The 23,539-nt window shown below is 32.5% G+C and overlaps 3 protein-coding genes across 4 annotated transcripts; 1 reads left to right on the forward strand and 2 right to left on the reverse strand.

Annotated features, from left to right (window-relative positions):
* Positions 1-1,276: 1,276 nt before the first annotated feature.
* On the forward strand, positions 1,277-3,292 carry LOC145092669 (Late embryogenesis abundant (LEA) hydroxyproline-rich glycoprotein family). Its single transcript, XM_079030635.1, has 2 exons — positions 1,277-2,405; positions 3,019-3,292. Exon 1 carries the CDS (start codon positions 1,857-1,859, stop codon positions 2,397-2,399), a length of 543 nt encoding a protein of 180 aa, XP_078886761.1. The 5' UTR covers positions 1,277-1,856; the 3' UTR covers positions 2,400-2,405; positions 3,019-3,292.
* A 7,720-nt stretch (positions 3,293-11,012) lies between these two features.
* On the reverse strand, positions 11,013-13,367 carry NLP1 (nitrilase-like protein 1). The gene is made up of 9 exons (XM_079030646.1): positions 13,150-13,367; positions 12,653-12,701; positions 12,460-12,551; positions 12,200-12,351; positions 12,056-12,102; positions 11,906-11,939; positions 11,643-11,809; positions 11,463-11,559; positions 11,013-11,377 (listed from the first exon to the last, which is right to left on the reverse strand). The coding sequence occupies exons 1-9, from the start codon at positions 13,233-13,235 to the stop codon at positions 11,202-11,204; spliced, it is 900 nt and encodes a 299-aa protein (XP_078886772.1). The 5' UTR covers positions 13,236-13,367; the 3' UTR covers positions 11,013-11,201.
* A 5,129-nt stretch (positions 13,368-18,496) lies between these two features.
* Positions 18,497-21,887, reverse strand: LOC145092686 (glucan endo-1,3-beta-glucosidase 14-like). Of its 2 annotated transcripts, XR_013702613.1 has the most exons (4): positions 21,705-21,887; positions 20,269-21,302; positions 20,049-20,180; positions 18,497-18,637 (listed from the first exon to the last, which is right to left on the reverse strand). XR_013702613.1 is itself a non-coding variant. In XM_079030661.1 (3 exons), exons 1-3 carry the CDS (start codon positions 21,748-21,750, stop codon positions 20,115-20,117), a joined length of 1,146 nt encoding a protein of 381 aa, XP_078886787.1. In that variant the 5' UTR covers positions 21,751-21,887; the 3' UTR covers positions 19,937-20,114. The 2 variants fall into 2 exon arrangements, 1 of the variants encoding a protein (XP_078886787.1); XM_079030661.1 differs by lacking the exon at positions 18,497-18,637 and having other exon boundaries at positions 19,937-20,180.
* Between the last annotated feature and the right edge of the window lie 1,652 nt (positions 21,888-23,539).

Here is a 23,539-nt window from a genome sequence, read left to right on the forward strand (position 1 = left end):
AGAGAGAAGGAGGAGGAGGAGGATGGGGAGTGAGGAAGCGAACGAGCATAATTGCGCGCCGCGCACACATGAGACATCGCTCCTCCCATTTCCTGCCATGTGTCGCAAATATGGTGGTACATGCCCCACCTTCTAGAAGGTGCGCGCCATGCAACCCACCTACGCGTGGCGCTTCTCGGGAAAATGTGCTAAGGTCATTTTTTATTGGTAAAAATAAAAAGAGTAAATTACACGAGTCGTCCCTGTGGTTTTAGGTAATTTGTGTGTTTGGTCCCTAAGTTATTTTTTTTAACTTGGATCATCCCTGTGGTTTGATTTTGTTGCTTTGTTGGTCCCTAACCGACTTAAAATGACCAATATAACCTTATCTATTTATTTAATTATTTTGTTTATTACTAGCTTATTAAGAGAAATTATAAAAGAAATTGTTTATGAGATATGGGCCCACCCTTTCATCTCTCCATGACATCCTCACCTATTTACATATACCTAACTTCACAGTAGAAACTATCCCTTTTGCCTATTTCTTAATCGCTACCTTCACTTTTCCATCTTCAATTCCAGCCACCCATCGTCCCCGTCTCTCACTTGTCAACCCAAGTACCTAATGTCCGACACCACCCATTAACATATCTACGTCGAACAAACTTCAACGTCTTACAAAACCATTTAGCCGATGTCATTTGATTTAACGACGACGTTATCGATTTCATCACGTAACCAACATCGATTTCATGGTTGTTTAGGGCAAGTCCATCGGAGACCGTTGTAGATCTACGTTCGTTATCGGTAACATGGTTGTTTAGGGCAAGTCCATTGGAGACCGTTGTAGATCTCCGTCGTCGACGACTGCATATTACCCAACATCTTCATATTCGATAACATCCCCTTATGCCCACAAAACCTTCCCATTATCTGTGACATTTCCGACGTGAAGGGAGGAGGCAACTTCGGTGAAGTGGTTTTGTAAAACCGATTTCATAATTTTGGGTATTTTGTTTTGTGATTGAACTAGGATTGTCTTGTATGTGAGTATGTGTTGAGGTGGTGGAGGGTAGGTGGACGGGTCCTATTAAATTAATTATTTTATTAAAATCTTAAAAAAAAAAATAAAAAATATATTAAATTGAATAAGAATTATATAACAATTTTTTTACCTTTTTGTCAGAGATCAATCATACAACAAAACTATTTAATATGGATGGTCCGAGTTAAAAAAAAAAAAAAAAAGTTACGGACCAATAACACAAATTATCCAAAACCATGTAACAGGGAATGACGTTTAACAAGCAGGGGCATAGATTGGTGGCGGTGGTTGTTCAGGAGGGCAAATATGGAATTTAACAGGGAGGAGCATTTTTTATAATGTTGTCGGAAAAGATATTGCCTCACCGGAAAAAGAAGAGAGGATGCGATGTGGGTTTACATTCGAGCATGAGAAGTGGTGGAGGATGGGTGGAGGGGTACTATTGAATTAATTATTTTATTAAAATTTTAAAAACAAAATTTAAAAAAAAAAAATATTAAATTGAATAAAATGGGTATAACAGTCTTTTTATCTTTCTCAGGATACATGTAATAATATAATAAGGATACATGTAATAATATAATAGGGATGATCCGAATTAAAAAAAAAAAAATTAAATACCCAAACCATATTTTAATTTACTCAAATAAAAATAATATGAAATTGAAAAAAAAAATCTAACTAAAATAAATACACACTCGCACAGAAATGAAATTTACAGTTTTGACCTCACAGATTATCAATACTATCAAGACCAAAGTACCAAAGCAAACATTTTCTACCCAAATTTTCAGTAACACAGAGAAAACGAAACGCCGCTACGGTCAAAATGGTCAATTGGAGCTGGACCTCTGCCCTAATCGGAGCAGCAACGGCAACCGCCACAGCAGCACTCATGTCGGCAAAGCCGAAAGATCCGACGTTCCACCTCGTCTCCATCAACATCACTTCCTTCAAGCTCAGCCTCCCGTTGGTCGACGCCGAGGTCGTCCTCACCGTCCACGTAACGAACCCCAACGCCGTCCCCATCCACTACTCCTCCACCGAGATGTCGATTTTCTACGCCGGATCCTTGCTCGGCACCGCTAAGGTCTCTGCGGGATCCCAACCACCAAAATCCTGTCAGCTCCTCCATCTTCCGGCACGGCTGAATAGCATGGAGCTGGCACACCACCCGGTGCAGGTACTGGCGGACTTGAGGCGGCGGGAAATGGTGTTGGATGCGACGGTGGATATTGAAGGTGTGGCCAGGGTTGGGTGGTGGGGACATAGGTTTAAGGTACACGTGGATAGTCACGTGACGGTTGATCCTGTGTATCTTGACGTTGTTGATCAGGAAAATAAATCAGATTTGGATTTATTTGTTGCTTAATAAATGGTAATGTTAATTGATGTATTTATTTTGAGTTTTTTTAGTTTAACATTTTAGCTGTAAAAAATAAATTATTATCTGAAAAACAAATGTGTTTACCATTTTACTAATTTAAATAAGATTTATTTTAAGTATTTCTACATAATAAAGATTATGATTTTATGATAAACAGAAATACATTTCCTACATTAAATAATTAAGAAAAGTGAGAATTAAAAAAAAAAAAAAAAAAAAAAAATAGCCATCTGAAATGGCCAATTTGAAATATCTAACTGTGTTTTATAGTAATTTTCAAGATGACTATATTATCCAAAATGCCACATTTCAAACTCGGGTTAAAAATTTCGGACTCGGAGTGTCATTTCGAATTTTGAATTATTTTTTACATTTTAATTAATATTTTGGTCAAAACGTACTTAACTATTCGTGACTCTTTTTGAGCTGATATTTAGAAAATTCATATTGAAATTACGATTTTACCCATCGATCCATACATGCTTTTCAAGAATCTCGTGTATAAATGTGACATAATTATTAGCTCTTTCACTTGGCCTCGGTTATGCACCATTCTCCCTCTTTGATTTTTTCTTATTCATGACTTCTATTCAATCTGTTGCAGGACATGGTTTCTTTCTGCTATGGATTTTAAGGCCTCTTAACCAACGCTATTAGCATCTTCTTCGTGGTGTTGGAGTGACCACAGCCTTCATATCATTCGACTTTTTCCAACCTGGGACATTGGACAACCTTGTGGACCTTGAAGATCGTTTAAGTTTATTGATAATTTTCGACTAGTCATGATACATTAATTTATTTAAGGAGAAAATTAAGCGTTTGTTTGGTTAGGGAAAATTTTCAAAGGAGAATGAAAATTTTGAAAATGCATTTGGTAATTCAGTTTTCAAAAAATTGTATGTAAAATTAAATAAGTGATTTTTACAGTTTTCAAAAAATTTATAAATTACTAAGATGAAAAATAAAAATTCTACCGGTTCTAATCAAATTTGTTTTCAAATTTTTTTATTGAAAATTGAAAATAAAAAATCAACTCTATTTTCATAAAACGTTTTCTAGAAATATGAAAACACTTTTTCATAACCAATGTACCCTAAGTTTTTTAGTTAATTAGAAAAGTAAGTGATTCGGCAAAACTTGGTGTTAATCAACTTATTATTTTAACATGTTTATATGCGATGGAGAGTCATGTATGACTTACATGAAGTAATAAAAACATGAGTTATGTAAGTGGAAGTTATATCGGTTTTAGGTGGAACTTATACGAGTGAGGGCTGAGAGATTATGTGAAATCATAAAAAGTTGAGTTAGGTGCTAAAATATAAAAAGTTAACATTTTGTTATCAACATTGAGAAACACTGTGACATCCTCAAATTCACGGTCATTTTAAAAATTTTATTTATGCTTATTTTAAAACAATGTATTTCTTTTAATTTGTTGTGGAATTGGTCCAAAAAAATAATTTCAATGTGAGATAATATTAACATTAAACAATTCCAAGGAAACGTTCGATATTGATATCTTTTCAAATTTTGGGATGTATTAATTGATACAAAACATAAGCATAAATAGATTTTACATTAATTGATACATCTTCTTTAATCTCTCGTTGTAATGTATCTTCGCATCATTACATATGATACAAATAAAGTGAGTGAGTCAGGTTGGAAAACCTTGTAAGATATATAGGGTTTTCAACTCACAATAATATAGTCGTTTGTTTATTCACATATTTCATGTCAAACAATTAACTCGGTTACACATCCCCTTTTTCTTTATTTATTCTACCACGAGGATTTATCCTAAGGGTCATCTCCTACATTGCATTTACATATCAACACCTACATTGCATTTTCTTATATGTTTGTTTCTAAGGACCTTTCCTAAGGATCATCACCTACATCGCACAGAAAATACTGTTTCGGGGATTACTCCCCCAATACGTGTCCAGTAAGGGCTATTGTATCATCGCAGGAATACGTAGTTACTACACCGTATGAACTCGTAATTCATCACATACACGTTATGAGCATGTCGATGTTTCTACATGACTTGTTTAGATTAGTCAGTGGCCGTCATCTATACTCCGGTAGATTACTACATCACAACATCGCAAGTCAAGGTCAGGGCATCTCCTAGTTATCTCCTATTTATCATCACCTATCTACCATCATCTATCTACCATCACCTATTACTACCCAATACATATTTATAAATGTATAATACTTATATGATTAAATCAGTTAAACATCATCACATAATATCCTATCTAACACATAATATTCTCAGCATATAGATAATACGCACATAAGCATGTAATTATCTAGATACTTCATATATATGTGTAAGATGAAAGTAACTATGCACTCACTTGTTAAAGTGATGATTCGAAACTCAGACAACGCTTTCGCTTCTAGCAACTGACTTTTCCTTTGACGTAACCTAGTATCATTATCAGTAAGTCTTAGTATATTATTCTTTATGACTAATTAATAGTCTAGATTTCTCAATAATCTCAATGTCTACTGATCTATAGTTGATAAGGGACAACCAGGTAGGATCATACCGGAGGTATGGTCCGTTTGGTATACAGAGTATACTGTTTGGAAATCCTACTTTAAACACCTCACTAAATCCAGCCTAGACATCTTCCTTGTAAGTAGATCAATCAGTAATTTGACGTTGGAATCACTGAAAAAATCTTATTTATAGGTTCATAATAACGACATATGAATATAAATATAAGTTACACTTAAAACGTACTGAGTGCAGCTTAACTTATAGGATTTTTTTAGCAAAAAGTCGAGAAATGCGCTGGTAGAATTTCGACTCGGGAGCTTCTATTTTTCGGGCTCTTTGATGCCTAGAGCATTGCTAAACACCCTTGAGGACCAGAAGAACTTAGACTCAAGAAGAAAGAAGTGTTGGAGCAAATGGGTTTGAAAGATGGAAGCAAATGAGGGATTTTCGCCACTTATTTATAGGCTGCCAGGGGGTAGTACCCTGAGCATACAAGAACTACGTTGTGCGTATGTAATGTGCCACACGTCAGAATCTGGTCGCAAGCCGTGGGGAGGAAGTGGGTGTGCCAAAGCGCGATACGTGTCACACCCTCGTTTGTTGAAAATTAATTATCTTGTAAAATTCATAAATTTCGCATACGAGCTCCGTTTTTCACGTTCTTTATATCCACATGTAGCTATCAACGATATCTAAAACTTTCATTTAGACTCTATCGGCTAATATTGAATTTATTTTAAAGTTATATTATAACAGACTTAGTCTGTTAAAGTCCGTTAAAAATTCATAACTTTGTCATCCGACGTTAGTTTTCGACTGTCTTTATATCGTTGAACTCCTATTAGCGAGATCTTCAATTCTTGTTTACATCGTTTCGGTGAAAAATCGACCGATCTAAAATTCGATTTCTGAGTTGTATACTGTTACACCGAATCGTAGAAAAATCATAACTTCCTGTAATGAAGTCAAATTTAGACGTTCTCTATATGCACACTATCAATTTAACGACTAATATAACTTTCGTTTAGACCACTTATGTTAAAAAGTAATTTATCAAAAATTCACTTTTTTCAATACGCAAAGTCGTGACAGTTTAATCGCGAAACTTCGAAGAAGCATAATTTCTCCATTCGATGTCGAATGTTAGCGTTCTTTATTTGTACAAAATCTTTGTCACATATACTATAAATGTTGTTAAAATTATTTTTCTTAAATAATCTTATATTAAAAAATTATTTTAACGTTTATTATTTGTAAATAGAGTAGCCCGAATTTGCAGGCGTTACATTAAATTACCATTCTATGATTTTGTTTCTTTTAATACATCTACATTCAATATTATTTATAGAGTAAAATCTTTGGTTTTGAGTTCCTGGGAACATCGATATTATATTTTACATGATGATTACTCCAATTTTTTAAGGATATTTCCTTTTGGCCATAACTAACAAGTGTTCTCCATATTTTGAACCTTCAATAAATTTATCCATATTCATTTTCTAAGCTTGTTTATCTGGACCACTATTAACTTTGGGATCAGTAGTTTTCCACTTGATCTACCACATAACTTTCTTTCAAAAATGCATCCACTGCTCTCTTGTCAAATGATACATCTTCTTCATTATTCTCTTGATCACATGAAAGATGATTAAACATTTGTGAGTCAACATCTATATCTTCAGTTTTATCTTCAGATGTTGATAATTCCTCCTCAACCTAATACGGGTTCATTTTAGTGGTCAACATATACATTCATCATGTTGCCCTTAACATAAGTATATTCAAGAAATTGATTATAATCCGCATCATTGTCCAATATCTTTATACAACTAGACAAACTTTTATCGTTGAGCCAACAATCAACATCCTTACAATTCTCCTTAATTAAATATTCAAGAAATCGCACAAACTTTGTAAAACCCATTGAACTGAAATCCACATCCCAAACAGATGCTTTACGAGGTTCAAAATAGACAAGAAAGTTAGGCACAAACATACATTTGAAGTGAAAATTCACAATCCATAAGTTACTTAGAGAAGAAATTGAAGCCATAAACTTTCAATTTTTCAGTAACTCTTGATGATTACAACCATCGATTACATTATGGGTTAGGATTTTTGGTTTGATTAAACCCTAATTGACCATAAGGGATAGGAGTTTGGGTGTAATGTTTGTTTTCCACATAATAACCAAAGTAATACTTGTATACAATTTTGGAAGATGAAACCAACAATACGGGATTAGGCTACTTTTGAACAAAATCCAAAAATGACAAAAATGATAGTTAGTTACCCTCCTCATTGGTGTTTGGGATTGAGATTGACAAGTACTTATTAACTTATTAGTTTTTTAAAAAGTCAATAAGCTACCCTCTTCAAAGGTGTTTGGAAAAAAAATGCTTTTGAAAACAACTTTGTACTATCCTCAAAAACAAGTTTTTAAAAAGTGGCACACTCACGACTTTGTAAAAATGCTTATAACTTTTTCACCTAAAATAACTATAAAATTACTATAAGCTAATTCAAACACTTTTTTAATATAGTTTATGAACTTATAGATTATTGTCGTCACATAAGTTAATTCAAACATTTTATTATAAACTACAATATTTTTTTCACAACATAAGCTAATAAACAGTTTTATCAAAAGTCCTTATTGAGTCAAATAAGCAATCCCAAACACCCTAAATCATTTTCCAGCCTTGTTATATCGAGCCAAAAAATTCTTTATGAATAATTTGACTCAAAAGTTTTAGAAGCCCCACTTGCTTTTCCTGCTCCGTTTTTGTCTCCTGGTTTACTCTCTCTAGGGTTTAGGGCTCCAACATAAATATCCATTTTCAATATCACTCCTCCCCCTTCTATAGTTCTATCTCTCTAAATCCAAAGACAAGAAAATGTAACTCTATATATGAAAATAGTAACTATGGCCTCTAATTCAACGATTATCAACTTATCTTGAATGTTGGGGTCCTTTTTCATTTTTGTCAACAATTCACTTCTAAGTGCAAGTTCAAATTTCAATTCTGAGATATGAATCATATTATTATCAAGCATTGTAGATGTACTATAGCACAGATGTACTAGATCTATGGATCTATGTAATTCTATCTTATCAACGATGCCTCAATTATTTGTGCAACGCATACCGATGAATTTCAGTCTTACGTTGCTAAAAGAACTCATGTTTGTTGTTTTTATTCTTTATTTGTGCGTCGCAATTGATGTAAAGAACTCATGTTTGTTGTTTTTCAATCTTTATTTGTGTGTTGGCATTGATGTAAAAAACTCATGTTTGTTGTTTTTTCTCATGTTATAGTTTTGTTATGTTTTGATTAAGTACAACACTCCACGCGTTCAACGAAATGTCCAAAAGAATCTTCAATTTTTTTTTTTGAAAGGGCAAACCTTAGGTAACTATGTAACTTTTAAATGGGTTAAAACATAGCAAAAAAATCCCCAACGTATTGTTTTCTAATCTTGTGCTATCAACTATTTTTGAAAGGGGAAATAGGTATAGATGGATAGAACGACACATACAATGAAGATATCAAAGGTTCAATAAAGTGTCAGATTTCTAACCGTGTGTCATCAACTATCTGCTTTTCATTTAAAGGCAATTTTGTCATTGTTTCTCATTCAACGACCGCCAAAATCTCTTTTAATAAAGCCTTTCTTTTACTTCTTACTTGAGCATTACCATCGATATAAAAAGAACAAATATGAGTGTTTTTGTTGTATAAATATTATAAAGTATCATATTGAATCGGGATAAAGATAAGATTTTGAAATGATTTTTGTATCATTTACTAATTAGACCTGGTAAATGTGTTGTATCATATCTGGTTTATCTCGTATTAAATCAGCAAACGGGTTGAGAGATATTGGTCATAACCCGACCTGTTTAATTATCGTGTCATGTCAACTTGTTTATTTTCCTATCGGATTTTAGGTTAGGGTTAGACCTTAAATGAATCGTGCCATGTGAAGTTGAAACACTAAACACGTTAAAAGAGCATGAATTGGATTGGTGGAAAAGAAAATATAAAAAATTGGAAAAAAAAAAATAGAAGATAGTAGACAGAATGACTAAATTCATAGTAAAATTTAATAAAGAAAAATAGAAAGAGTAGTAGAAAGGAAGAGGGATCATGAGGAGGATGAAGTGGTTGAAAAGACTTTGGGCATGTTTGGCAAAAATAGCTGTTAGCTGAAAGCGGGTAGCGTGTAGTAGGTAGCGTGTAGCAGGTAGCTGGTAGCGGGAAGCTGTAGCTTTTATTTGTTATATGAATGTTTGGCAAAAGTAGCTGGAAGCTTTTGAAATATATAAAATTACATAAAAAGACAATTGATTAAAAATAAATAAATATATAAATATATTTTTAAGGATAATTATGGAAATTGATTTCAAAAGCTCATGAGCGTTTTGTTAAACACGACATGAAGTAGCTTTTAGAATCGGAGCGTTTTAAAACTAAAAGCTAAACGTTCGTACTGTCAAACGAAGTTTTTTGTTTAAGCTTGAGCGTTTATCAAAAGCTAAAAGCTAGAAGCTCCCAAAAGCTTCCAAAAACTTCGTGCCAAACATGCCCAAATAGTTTAGGAGATTATTAACATATATAGTTGGCCTTGTCAAGTTCTTGTTGATGATTATAACATATATATAGCTTTGAATTAATACTTTTAAGCATGTTAACCATGATTATAAACACATTATCTAATAAACTAAGTGAAATACTTTACTAACGTACCAAGAAAAATAATGACCTAAGTGGGACGAATTACAAAATACATTATCATTTTATGAGTTATTTCATTTTCCAACAAATTTTCACATTATGTTTTCCCTAAAAAACGAAAAAAATGTTTTTTAAATTTGATATACATCAAACTTAACACCAAACAATACGTCATCACCGAAAAACACTAAACCTCTTCCACTTCCAAACACAAATATCTTCCTACATTAAGTTATGACCACTAAATTGTAACCAAAATCTCTAATCCAACACACACACTCACCTATATAATAGCATCATCCTCCTTCCATGAAACTTGACTTTACCAATTGGTCTCTCTAAGAAACACTTTTCTCTCCAAAAAAAACTCTTCCTTCCTTTTCTTCTCTATTAGTTTTTTTCATGCAACCACAAAAATACAACAAACCAACACTTTTCTCTCCAAAAACTACTCTCCTCCTGTAGTTTTTTATTTCCTTTTCATGCAACCACAAAAAATACAAGAAAACAAATGGCTGCATGTGAAAGCCCTCAACCCATCTTCGATAGCTTCAATGATACACACGAATTCAACGATCAATGGGCTCAAAAACACGAGTGTACACAAGGTTTTGGTGTTATGATAAATCATTCAAAATCAAGAATTTCAGGTAATTTGAAAAGATCGAGGATTAAAAGAAGGGAAATCCCACCACCAATTTCTTCAATCGGGAGACAGGTGTGTTTTGAATCATATCGGTTTAACGGTAGGCTTATTCTGAGAGAGGTAAGGATCCAAAATCAAGAACTTTTGCATGCGTATAGAGAAGACGGGCGATTGAAGTTGCAATTTGTTCAGTACGATGATGACATGGAGGTCGAGAGGGAAAACGGACAAAAAGTCGGTTACGAGGTTGAAGCCGATGATGCTATAGAGAAAAGTGAGATTAGGGAAGAACCATTGTGATTAGCATGCTTATCATTTAGCATGCAATTTGTAAAGTCCAAAGCATTTCTCTTGCAAATAAAGTGTCCTTTGATGCGAATGATACAATTTATATGCATACATATAAAAAAGAATCATTATATTCTTGGAAATTTTACGGTTTAACCACTTAAAATTTATTTTTTTCAATCAAACCATAAAAAGTTTCATAGTTTTTTTCTCAAAATGGTAAATTTGGGAACCTAAGAGTGAAACCTTATCTAACAAAATTACACACGAAATCTGATATAACATGTCAAAATGGTTATTTTAAAAAATAAAACATGTCCAAAATATAATGGTTTTTTTAAAGTCCATGTATCTACACCTAACATACTTCTAGGATTATATATTGATTTATCTAGTGTAGCAACTTTCACCAAAAAGTTATTACATGTAATAATTTTAGGCACAAGTCCATGACAATGTGTAGCACTTTACAGCATTCCACCCGTGATGTTGAAAAAAAAGCAGTATGTGTTTTTTTATTTTACTTAAACTTCAAATGCTAAAAATATTATTACAAAATTAGTCCATTTCATGATGAAATATTTGATAATTAATTATGATGAAGGATTGCTTCCATCTAATGTCAAAAGCACCTTGTATAAATCAGGGCGTCGATCACGGAATATTCCCCAACTATGTCTTTTGGATTTAATTTGATCAAGATCAAACTCTGCTACAAGAATTGCTTCCTCTTTATCATTAGCAACTGTGATAATTTCTCCAGTAGGTCCTGTTTTTGTTAGGAATTTAAAAATTAGGGTGTAAAGTGAACATACATTCAAAGTTGGAGGTAAAAAACCAAAATTTATAATTACCTGCTATAAAGGAGTTCCCATAGAATGTAATTGAACTTTTACCATGTTCTGTTTCAATCACCTCCTTCCCTACGCGATTTGATGCTATAAGAGGTACCTGAAAGCATAGATTTTTATATTTTATTTTAAATTTATAAAAAAGTAACACAATTACAATTTATATTTTTATAATTAACTAACCAAATTAGCTCCAGCATGCCCTTGCATTACGCGTTTCCAATGTTCACGTGAATCAAGACCTTCGTCTTGAGGCTCAGAGCCGATAGCAGTTGGGTAAAATAGTAATTCTGCACCTTGAAGAACCATGGCTCTAGCAGCTTCCGGAAACCATTGATCCCAACATATTGCTAAAAAGAATTGCATTTTGTTTTTAAAATATAAAAATAAAAAGCTGCTACTTTTTTTATAAAAGAGTTAAATCAAAAGGATTGAGAAATTCATACCCACGCCTATCTTAGCAAACTTGGTTTGGAACACCTGTAGAGTAAAATATAAATTGTCAAAAGATGAAATGACTATTTTACCCTTACATTGAAAAGTCAAAGTGGGGATTTAATATGAAACATGGGTATAACTGTATAAAAAAAACTGACCTTGAAGCCAGTGTCACCTGGATTGAAGTAGAATTTCTCTTGGTATCCTGAAAAAAACAAGGAACTATTAATTTTAATTAAACTTACATAAAAAAAATAAAAGAGATTGTTGCTAATTTAATAAATGATAAGAATATATTAAACCTGGTCCATCTGGGATGTGAGATTTTCTATATATTCCAAGATCAGTTCCATCAGCATCAATTATGGCTATTGAGTTGTAATGTGCATTATTTGCTTCCTCAAAGAAGCTCACAGGTATAACAACTCCTAATTCCTTTGCAAGTTTCTGCATCCTGAAAATTATATATTTGATCTTAACTAAAAAGAAAATGGTATCATGTAATCAAGTTATGTACAAATTTAATTTATGATAATATGTTGGGATGTGGAGATGTGTTAACCTTAAAATGGTTGGATGATCTTTGTAAGGTTTTGCTCTCTGAAAGAAATCTTCCTTTTGTGCTTGACAAAAGTAATAGCCCTCAAATAGTTCCTGCAACAAAATCAACCATGAATATAGTTGTTAGAATAAGCTGATAAAGAGGTAAAGGTGAAACAAATCTTTGAGAATCTTATCAAATTCAAGAAGCAAACCTGAATAAGGATGATATTAGCACCCTTCTCATGAGCAGATCTCACAAGCCTGCAATGCAAAACATTCTTTGAGAACATGAACTACTTTTTATGAGTTATGACAAATTCGTAAGCCTGTGAATTTGCTAATAGTGGCACAACAGGTGAAAATGAAAATCGGAAACATGAATCCCGTTGATTGAACCAGAATCATAGCAATATTCGTTTTAATGTTTAGATCAAATGCACTTCAATCACAACTCCAAACCTAGTCCTAATTGCTCAAATCCTAAACTATTGTCCCGATACGCAAGGGGAATTATTGACATTTCTACTCTTGTTACACTCAAATTCAAGCTTCTACGACTTATGGTTTGTAAAGCTTAATCCATATCAACAGTATGTTTTGCAATTTTACACACAATAAAGTTTAAATCGAGATATGCAAGCTAGAAATCGTCAAAAAAAACCCTAAATTTCATGTAGTGAATGGAGCAGAGTGGGTAAAAGAAGTAAACCTTTCGGCGGTGTCGACGTTAGTGGCGACATCGTCGGAACAAGCAAACTGGAGAGCTGAAACCACTACTTCCTTCCTCCTCGCCATTCTCGAAATTCAATCCTTTGCTCGAAGGAGATGGAATCTGAAATTGCTTCTTTTGGCTGTTTTTATGCGATACTCTTGCGTAGTTGCGTTATTCCTTTTTTAGTGATAAAGGATTGTAGAGTGTTTGTCAAACGGGATTTGTCTAAGCTCGTTTTAGGTTGGGTTAAGGACTTAAGGTCATGTACTCGATTAATACTAAACTTTTGAAATTGTCCCTTGTTTTTATATGATTTTAACTTTTTATAAGTTTTAAAACATGTTAACTTTGAGCAACAACGGATTTTATATTATTTAAGCTATCTAAAGTAAAGGAATGAACTTATAAAATCAAATTGTGAAAAAAAAAACATGTAAATATATGAAGTTGTAAAATCATATTGTAAGAAAAGATAAAAATGAACTAAAAAATAAAGTAAAAAGGGATTTAAAAAAACAAAGCAAAAAATTAAAGTTGTAAAAATAGATGGTGAAAAAAACATGTTAAATGCAGTAAAAGTAAAGTTGTAAAAGCAAATTGTTAAAAAACATATAAAAATGAAGCAAAAAAATGAATTGTGAAAAATATATAAAAACAAAGTAAGTAATGAAATTATAAAAGAAATACATATACAAAAAAACGTATGCAATTTCAAAAACATAATGACTACTTATAGAAAAAAAAAGTTAAATAATTTTTGAAAACCAAAAAAAAAAACATGAAACATGTTTTTGTAGGTAATAATGATCACTTTAGCAAAAATTAATAAGTTTAATGATTTTTTTAAAACTTAAAAATAGTTAAGTGGCCAAATAAACATATTTTTAAAAATATAATGACTAAGATCAAATCGAAGATCAAAAGATCCTACCGAAACGAACTAGTCTTCAAATTTGTTTGCACAATCTTGTTTGTGTAATATTCAATATAGCGTGATGTTGATTAAGACAACGATGTTGAATCAACTTTAACTTGTTATTGATTAAGATATTGATTACTAGGTGTGACACTCATGTATTACATGAGTTTATTTTTAAAAATATAAGTATGAACTTTCAACAATTTGAAAAGTTTGAATTTATATAAAAAATAAGAAAATTTTTGAATTATTAAAATTAATGAGGCTTTAATGTAGGGATAATGACTTGAAAGGGTAACGAACTTTCGACTTTTTTCACATTTAGTCACTAAACTTTTTTTCGTTATCTATTTGTCATTGAACTATTGAAACTGTTCACATTTTACCCTTATGACCGACTGTTACCGGTCATAAGGGTAAAATGTGAACAGTTTCAATAGTTTAGTGGCAAATAGATAACCAAAAAAAGTTTAGTGACTAAATATGAACAAAATCGAAAGTTCGTTTCCCTCTTGTATTATGTTTTAGCAAATTATTTATTTTTGTTAAATTGTAGCAACATTTGTTGATGAAGAAATCTATGAAATAATAATAATAATAATAATAAAAAAAAAAAAAAAAAAAAAAAAAAAAACCCTTGAAAATATATTTAAAAAAAACAAAAAATCGAAACCGAAATAAAAAACCAATGGTTTGCATTTTCCAAAATAAAAAATCAAAATTTCCAATATGATTTATGTTTTACAAAAAAAAATGAACCATTCTCACTGATGTGAGTTATGACCATTGGTTTGGCATGCGGAATTTATGACATCCCATGAATACGTAGTTACAGCATCGTCTGAACTCGTAATTCATAGTAAGGGGTTAGAGTATCATCGCATGAATACGTAGTTACAACATCGTCTGAACTCGTAATTCATCACCTACAGGTTATGGGTCTGCTGGTGTTTCCACTGGGTTGTCTAGAATAGTCCGTGGTCGCCATTTATACTCTGGTAGATGATTACATCGCCACATTGCCGGTTAAGGTTATGGTATCTCCTTTCATCCTACATCACATATTCATCATCATCTATTTACCTAATTATCATCACCTTTCTATCATCACCTATCTCTCATCCTTTTATTTCATCACATACTAACTATTTCATCTACTCATGTTTCATCTGCAACATATTTGTAGATATAAAATAAATATACCGTTTAAATCTTTTAAAACATGTATAAAATCGTTCATCCAACATAGACAACAAGTATTCAAATAATATACACACATAGCACGTAATTTATATAAAATACTTCATATGTATGTGTAAGATGAAAGTAACTATATATACCATAAAAATCCCATAAATGCTTCCTAACTTCAAACCCCAAGGTTTACTCTACTAAAGCTTCATATTCTCGGTTCTCTGGACCTAGATGGGTCCAGATTCCTAACTTCAAACCCCAAGGTTTACTCTACTAAAGCTTCATATTCTCGGCTCTCTGGACCTAGAAGGGTCCAGATCTATAACACAAACTTGCAAGAGGGGTTTGAGGCATTCAAAACCCCAAAGATGAAGTGATTCACGCCCTAACCCCAAAATGGAATCTACACAATAGGGAAGGAAAGAGGTTCATTTTTGTACCTCAGAATGAAGCTCCTTGCTTGAATAACTCAGAACAATAACCTTCCTTGGTCCCTCTTGCTGGAACTCTTCTCCTTTCTTGCAAAATCACACCAAAAAGCTCAAGATAGCTCTTCCTCTCACTCTACACACTCAAGCTCGCTAAGGTTCTCACTTATGGGAAAGGTAGTCGCAATTGAAGGCCATAAGTGCCTTTAAATATGGCTCGGGCCCAAAGATTTAGGGTTTCTGCCAACAGCGTGGACTCGTCGAGTCCATTCATTAATCCGAGTCATCAATCGCGACCTTACTCGACGAGTTGAGGCGTCAACTCGTCGAGTCTCTCTTCTTAACTCAAAAGAAAAATACTTAAATTATGATACCTGGAAATCCGGATGTTACATTTTGTTTTTTTATTTCATAGATTTCTTCATGAACAAATGTTGCTACATTTAAACAAAAATAAATAATGTGCTAAAAATAGTACAATAGGAAGTTTGTTTACATTTAGCCATTGAACTTTTTAGAGGGAAACGAACTTTCATTTTTGTTCACATTTAGTCACTAAACTTTTTTTCGTTATCTATTTGCCACTAAACTATTGAAACTGTTCACATTTTACCCTTATGACCGGCTGTTGCCGGTCATAAGGGTAAAATGTGAACAGTTTCAATAGTTCAATGACAAATAGATAACGAAAAAAAGTTTAGTGACTAAATGTGAAGAAAGTCGAAAGTCCGTTACCCTTTCAAGTCATTATCCCTTTAATGTATTGAATAAATTACATATATAAATCATTTCTAATAAATACCTTACATATGTATTACTTTACATATTAAATGTGGAATTTTAATTTAATAAAATGAAAAATACAATAAAATGACAAGTAGAAATTAAAAAATTTAAAAATTGTAGAAAATGTCATGCGTCCAAATAAAGGAGAAAATGACATGTAACAAAAAAAACCTTCTTTTATTAGAGTAAATGAGACTTCTTACGACTTTGAAATGCTCGATTTGAAGTTCAATGGACAAAAATTTTAAGCATCACTAATTCACTATATAATAATGACAAAAGACGTGAGATTAGATCGAGTTAAGATCTGAATTTGGATATTGCTTCGTATAGATCCTATCGGGATGTTTTCATTTGTAGGAACCTAATTGAAAATGCGGCCCTCTCTTAGCGGTCGAGGGTTCAAGTCTCGTGATGGACAAAAGATATAGAATTAAAAATATGATTCATTGGTTTTTGTGTTTGTCGTTAAAAAAAAATCGGCATCCTAATGACAATGGTTTATAGAACGTTTATAAGAAAAAGATAATGAAAACCGCAAACAATTATTACTATTACTATTATTAATATTATTACTATTAGTATGATATTACTTTTATTATTTCTATTTTTTGAATGGAAGGTGAAAGTTTTATCTACTTGGGAGAAGGTTAACACTTTTTAAAGTTGTTCTTGGTACTTTAGGAACTTATCTTCTTTCTATTTTTCAAGCACCTTTATTAGTTATCAACCACCTTGAGTCGTTGCATGCCCGGTTTTTTGGGGAGGCAAAATTGGTAAACATAGGATGATTTAGAAAAAATAGGCTAAGATCATCTCTAAAGAAAACATATTGGGTGTTGGTAGCTTATATGCAATCAATAATGCACTTTTTTTTAAAAAGAAATTAAATATTCTCCTATATTTTATTCTTATTTATTTTTTACCATATTTAATATGTGTCAAATTTTGGAAATAAAATGATGGCCCCCAAATGATCCATCAAAGTTATGGCCTTATGGGCCAAGGTTATTTCATCAAGTCATGGGTCAAACACGAGGTTTGACTTGAGCAATTCTATATAGTATAAAAATCAAGGTGTTGGAAAAACCTTGTTGTTTCCCTCAACAATCTTAATCAAAGAACAATGATTTTTTTATCTTGACAATTCATACGTTCTTTTCAGTATATGAATATTTCTCACTTTTGAGCAAAACTTTACTTTCTATCCTCACATAAAAACCTAACTTAATAAAATGAGAACTGAGAAGGATACCATTCGAATTGAGGCCCTTTTTCATGTCTTTTCCAATGACTTGATAAGTTAACTTTACAGAGTAGCGATTGTGAAAAAGCTGTATTTCTTACATGATCTCATCAACAAAAGCAAGCCACTTAATTTTCTGAATCCATTACAATCTAACAACTATATTGTTTATAAAAATCGACAGTCTGGATTTACTTTTAGAAAAAGAATTTTTTTTTGCATAAATAATCTCTACATACCCTTTATGTACATCACCTAATTGTATTGTACAAGATAATCGATGATTGATTGAAGCATGACCCTCAAAAATATTATTCCTTCAACTAGGAAGAAGTCCAAAACATTGCAAAAAATATGCCAAAAAAAGCAATTAAAAGCCCCAAATGTTTTGGATTTTTTATGAGATTGAATTTGGAAGCGATTGATCATATTTCGAGTGGTGTCATATCATTGATAGCAAATCTTGCTTAATATTCAAAACATGAATAATTGCAACCAAAAAACACTACATCACAATTATTTATCACATTAGGCCAATCAATCACCAATAAAATAAACAAAAGAGATAACATTGAATAATAATAATAACAACAACAAATACATGATGACAATAAAAGAAACCTCTAAAATGTTTCAAGAATATATATATATATATATATATATATATATATATATATATATATATATATATACTTTTTTTTATTGATATAAATATAAACTATAATAATATATCATTGCGTATAAACATAATAACGAATTTCTAATATACTATAAAACAAAAACAATAAATATTGTATTGAAGTATGTAACCATGTTCTAAAAATGTGTACTACGAAGATGACAGGTTCCCACTGCTTTGAAAATATTGATGTATCATCCATGAATATGAAAATCTGAATCCTTAAATCTCACCTGTTAGATTTAGTTAGGCAAAAATATCATTAGATTAATTGAACAAACAAAAAGCAAGTGTCTTAATCTAATCGACATATTTGAATTCTTTTAATCCATAATTTGATACAAAAATTAGTGGAATTATGACCCGTCTAATTTGGCTGCATTGCATATATACTAAATTTCAACATAGCAAACCTAATCTGGACCCTCAATGTTAGGAAATGTAAAACCAATTGCAGGCTGCCACGTGGCATTCCCTTTTTTCACAAAATATAAAATATTAATATTATTTTGTTCATTACCTTTGAAAGATCTCAAAAGAGCACAAGAAAGAATTTTCAAGTGTTGGTCAAAGTGTAAGAAAGAACAAGCAAGATGTATTAAAGTTGGATTCTTTAAACTTTTTTAATGTAAAGATATCCAACTTGTATAGAAAGTAGCATACTATTATTATTTTATTATTGTTGTTATATAATAACCTTGAGTTTGTAGAAGAAAAAGAGAAAAGGACATCAAGATATATCCTTTTCAGATATTAAATAATAATAAATAAATAAATAAACAGTGAGGATACAGTGTGGACAAGAAAGGACAAGGCAAGAACTACGAGCTTTAAACTATTATTTGTTTTTTTTTTTAATAAAAAGGGGCTACCAAAATGATAGGATTAGAGAAGGGTGGCTTTTTCATATTTGATTAAACAGAATTTGGACTTTTGTATACTATAAGACAAGAAGAATTTAATTTGTAATAAGATTCTATATTCCATGATTGTTTGTGAAGATAAGATGGGGTGGACATTAGTGGCCATATTTTTTAATAAATTAATAATGTAGTAACAGCAAGAAAATACACAAGATAGTATTGTGTTCACATAGTTGACATTCTCTGTATGGATACATGATGTTAACAAAAAAAATCCGTTTTTTTGGACTAATGAACAAACTAAATATAAATAAAATGACCATTTTACATTTTTGTACAAGTGATATTGAATGATAAGTGACTATTTATTTGAAAATCGTTAAATATGTAACAATACTTGTCTCGGTTAAGTCGTGTCCTTAACTCCTTATAAAGTCCATTAAGCTAAAAAAATATATTTACAAAGTTGTGTAGTAATTCTTGAATAATTTCTTAAATCAAACCCATATTTCATATCAAAAAAAGTTCATTTCACAATTTTCAATAAACTTTTAGAATCTAGATCCTACAAAATTTTGGGTGGTTGATGAGGGTCCTAGTCTAGAATGATTGTCGTGTTGGCTTTAGTTATTTAATGAACGGATGCATATTTTTTCAAATTATAATCTATTATTTCTTGAAGATATATTTTTATTATGGCCATTATGAATTCAACTAATTGGTAGGTGAAGAATATCTGTAAATGTACAAAATGTACAAAAGATTAGAGTTCTTAAATTACCTCAAATAATCATCCTCTTGAGTCACGTTTCTTTGTATACTTGTCACCAAATTACAATTTAACTATTCATCTCTCAAGAAAATACACTAGGGATCCAATAAGCAAAACGAGATGACTCAAGATAGATAAACCCTGCAAATATATAGTTTATATAAGCCAAAATCATTCAAAATTTTCAAAAAGTTTTCATCTTTACTGAAAAAAAAAGATGTGATCTTACGTTTTTCATGGAAGATGAGTAGTCTATTCGTGGAAGGATATAACTTTTTACTCCAAGATTATAAACCAAACTCCCATCGGGATAATACAATCCGAAGTTCCTCTCTGATGTGGGCCCACCCTTCTGATTCTCATTGAAAAGGGCAAAAACGTAAATATCAATAGGCTGCGAAGGTCTTGCAGGAGTACTTTCCCCCTGTTGCATTCTTTGCATCAAATTTCTGTTATAAATTCCAGCGTTTTGAACAGTTGCTCCAGCTTCGTTTTCATCTCCCTTTGAAGGCCAACCAGTTTCAGAAATTTTAACTTCAATATCAGTATGACCTAATGCTTTTATAGCTGAATAAACAGCGTCAATTTGTGCGTATAACATGTTATCGTATTTCAAATTCGTATGTGGATCAATTGATCCAGAATTCGGTTCAAAAAGAACGTATTCTAAAGGGACATTGTTTGGATCACCTTTGTATGCGAAATAAGGGTATGCGTTTATGAAAAAGGGGGAATCGACTTGAGCGTGAAAGTTTAGAATTGGTTGAATGTATTGAATTAGGTTTTCCTGAAATGTCCCTTGAGAAGGTGGGAAAGAAGTTGCTAAGATTTGAAGGGAATGAGCAGTGGTTATGTAAACTTGTTTGCTTAATCCGAGATTAACTAAAGCTCCATACATGGTTTTCATGGCTGGAAGGAGATATGATGCTAATTGAGTATCTTGTCCTCCGAGAACTTCATTGCCGACGTTGATACAAGTGATTTTGGTTTGTGAGAGGTATGGTTGTACGTTTTGTTGAATCCATGTTTGAGCTTGTTGAGGATCTCTCATTCTTTGAAGGTATTCGTTTCCTAAACCAATGATGAATTCGATGTTTGTTCCTGCAAATGCTTGTAACACTTGTGGATCGGCATCATAGACTTTTACTCTAGTAATGTTTAAAGATCTAAGAAGGGTTGATACTTGAGATGGAGGTGGGAGATTGTTGGCAATTCGTCCATAGTTGACTCCGACTCCAATGGTGAAGACACCGATAAATGATTCTGGGAAACATACAATTGGGTAAAATTTGGACATTCAGACTCAGATTTCTAAGAAATATTAAAAATTAATCACTAACTAGTTGAAATTCGGTAACTAGTAACAGAAAAAGACGAGAAAAAGGATTCATTTAAACAACCGATAGGATTGAAAACTTTATTTCGTTTATAGTAATGATCCAGCATTAGTGGACTGAAAGATTGAAACCGAAAATGAATTTCCATCTCTGCTTCTGCGCTATGATTCGATAAATCAACAAAATTAGCTAAAAAGCGAGAGTTTTTCCAGAAAAGAAAACAAACCCCACATTCAATCAAAAACAGAGAACAAACACCTCCCAATTGTGAGTAATTACTTCAAATTTCAGGAACTACTGAAAAGGGATTCGAATTTTAAAGAGTTACCTGATAGAGTAAGAAGCAAAAGAAGTGTACGGAAGATAGCGGCCATTGGAATTGAATATTGTGAGGTTATGCCGCTTCTTCGACGTGCTCCTCCGCCGGAAAAGCTCTGTGACTCCTAAAATGAAAGGAGAGACAGGGTTTTGGAGGCGAAGGTGTGCATGTGTGCTTATAAAAAGAAGGATGAGGTCAGTAAAAACGATGCTTTGGCCTCTTTATAAAAAAAGTAATCAAGTGAGAACGTACCGCGTCGATTTTTTTACAACCGAACCAATGAGTAGGCGCCGCGTAAACACTGTCCAAAACTTAGCAGGCTAATTAGCCTATTATTTACGGTATAACCGACTTAAAAATGCGTATTTACTAGAATACCCTTTTCAAGGAGAATTTGATTTTCAATTTGACTTTGTAGACATCGGTTTGTTTGTTTGTTAAAAATGGCAATATGTAGAAAAATCAAGAGATCCATGAGGTGGCAGCATGAGTGGGACCTACAATGACAACGTAGCCGCACATCACGAGTAGATCCTCGAAGGCGTGAGAGAGAATCGTGAGAATGTGATGAGTTTAGCCTTGTGCATCACATGCCCTCCTTTGTGACGATGTCAACCAAAATGGCAATACCCTCTGACAATGTATAAGAAACACCAACACGGCTGCTATGGTGCCTATAGGTATGGGAATTCTTTTTCCATTACAATGCAAGCGATATGGTGTCTAACAAGCTCATGAATTACATCAACACCATGAAAAACAAGGTACAAAAGCAAGATGAAGGAAAACCATGAAACAACTACGTTTCATGTTGAGAAGCTAGCATATATAGTGATGTTTTTCACTAATCCTGATACGTCACGTACACATTTCTCCACTTGAACATGGAGCTAGTGCAAGACCTGTATTTAAGACATCCATGCATATATAATCTGGAGGGATAACCTTAGGGTACTGGTGCCTAGCGTTGCAATCGTGATTAAATACCTAAAATGTCAGCATGCCCTTTTGTCAAGGATCTAGAAGAGTATCAGCTACCCTGGAGGTAAAGCTCCTAAACCTCATAGTGTATGATGGTACTACTAACCCCGATAACCATTGTGAAACCTAGACATGACATATGAAGTCACTCCAATTTGACCTTGGTTTAGTGAACATATTTTGCTACCACTTTCAAAGTATTAACATAGTATTTGTTTAAATTCATTAAGTTGACATTCATAAACTTATAGTATATATGTATGCGGGTTATCATGGGATATTAACAAAAGGAAGGAGAGCCCAACTAGGAATTCTTTACAAGATTCAATGAAGTCGCCTTGTATAAGCCTAATCATGGTTTCCATATGCTGGTTGATGCTTTCACTTATGAGACAGTCTAACATATTATTTTGGAAATTCACCAGTAAAGAAACATAAACATGGAAAAAGTCGATTGCTACATCAAATATAAAGCATCTACAAATGAGAAATACAATTCAATATGGATAGAGGGATATTATGCAAACAAATCCTTAGATAGATGTAGTTCATAGACACAAACACAGTAGTTCTCGACCACCATACAAAAGGTAAATATATCACCACAAGAATATGATAATGTATGGACTGTATATGAGATTCTTCAATCTTCGGTTCTTAGCAAGAGATGTTATGAAAACAATATCCAAACCACTTGTAATATTTAAAAATTGATCATCCGCTAATCATATCTTTTCATTACAATGATTAAGATTTCGATCACCTATTTGCAAGAATTATCTTGGTATGAAGGCATAGTGATCCATAATCCAAGATCAATGTAAACACTCTTTGTAACATATTAGCGCATCATTAGAATTGGA

This window comes from Lactuca serriola, chromosome 1 (genome assembly GCF_051521515.1).
Source record: "Lactuca serriola cultivar US96UC23 chromosome 1, Lser_US96UC23_V15, whole genome shotgun sequence".
NCBI lineage: Eukaryota > Viridiplantae > Streptophyta > Magnoliopsida > Asterales > Asteraceae > Lactuca > Lactuca serriola.

Excerpts from the sequence above, each read along its gene's own strand:
- NLP1 (XM_079030646.1), bottom strand. The coding sequence starts at position 13,235 with ATGGCGAGGAGGAAGGAAGTAGTGGTTTCAGCTCTCCAGTTTGCTTGT. Across the intron at positions 12,103-12,199 it reads TCACATCCCAGATGGACCAG|GATACCAAGAGAAATTCTAC; the intron begins GTTTAATATATT and ends TGTTTTTTTCAG. Across the intron at positions 11,810-11,905 it reads GTTTGCTAAGATAGGCGTGG|CAATATGTTGGGATCAATGG; the intron begins GTATGAATTTCT and ends AATTCTTTTTAG.
- LOC145092669 (XM_079030635.1), top strand. The coding sequence starts at position 1,857 with ATGGTCAATTGGAGCTGGACCTCTGCCCTAATCGGAGCAGCAACGGCA.
- LOC145092686 (XM_079030661.1), bottom strand. The coding sequence starts at position 21,750 with ATGGCCGCTATCTTCCGTACACTTCTTTTGCTTCTTACTCTATCAG. Across the intron at positions 21,303-21,704 it reads TTTGCTTCTTACTCTATCAG|AATCATTTATCGGTGTCTTC; the intron begins GTAACTCTTTAA and ends TATGTTTCCCAG. Across the intron at positions 20,181-20,268 it reads ACTCATCTTCCATGAAAAAC|GGTTTATCTATCTTGAGTCA; the intron begins GTAAGATCACAT and ends ATATATTTGCAG.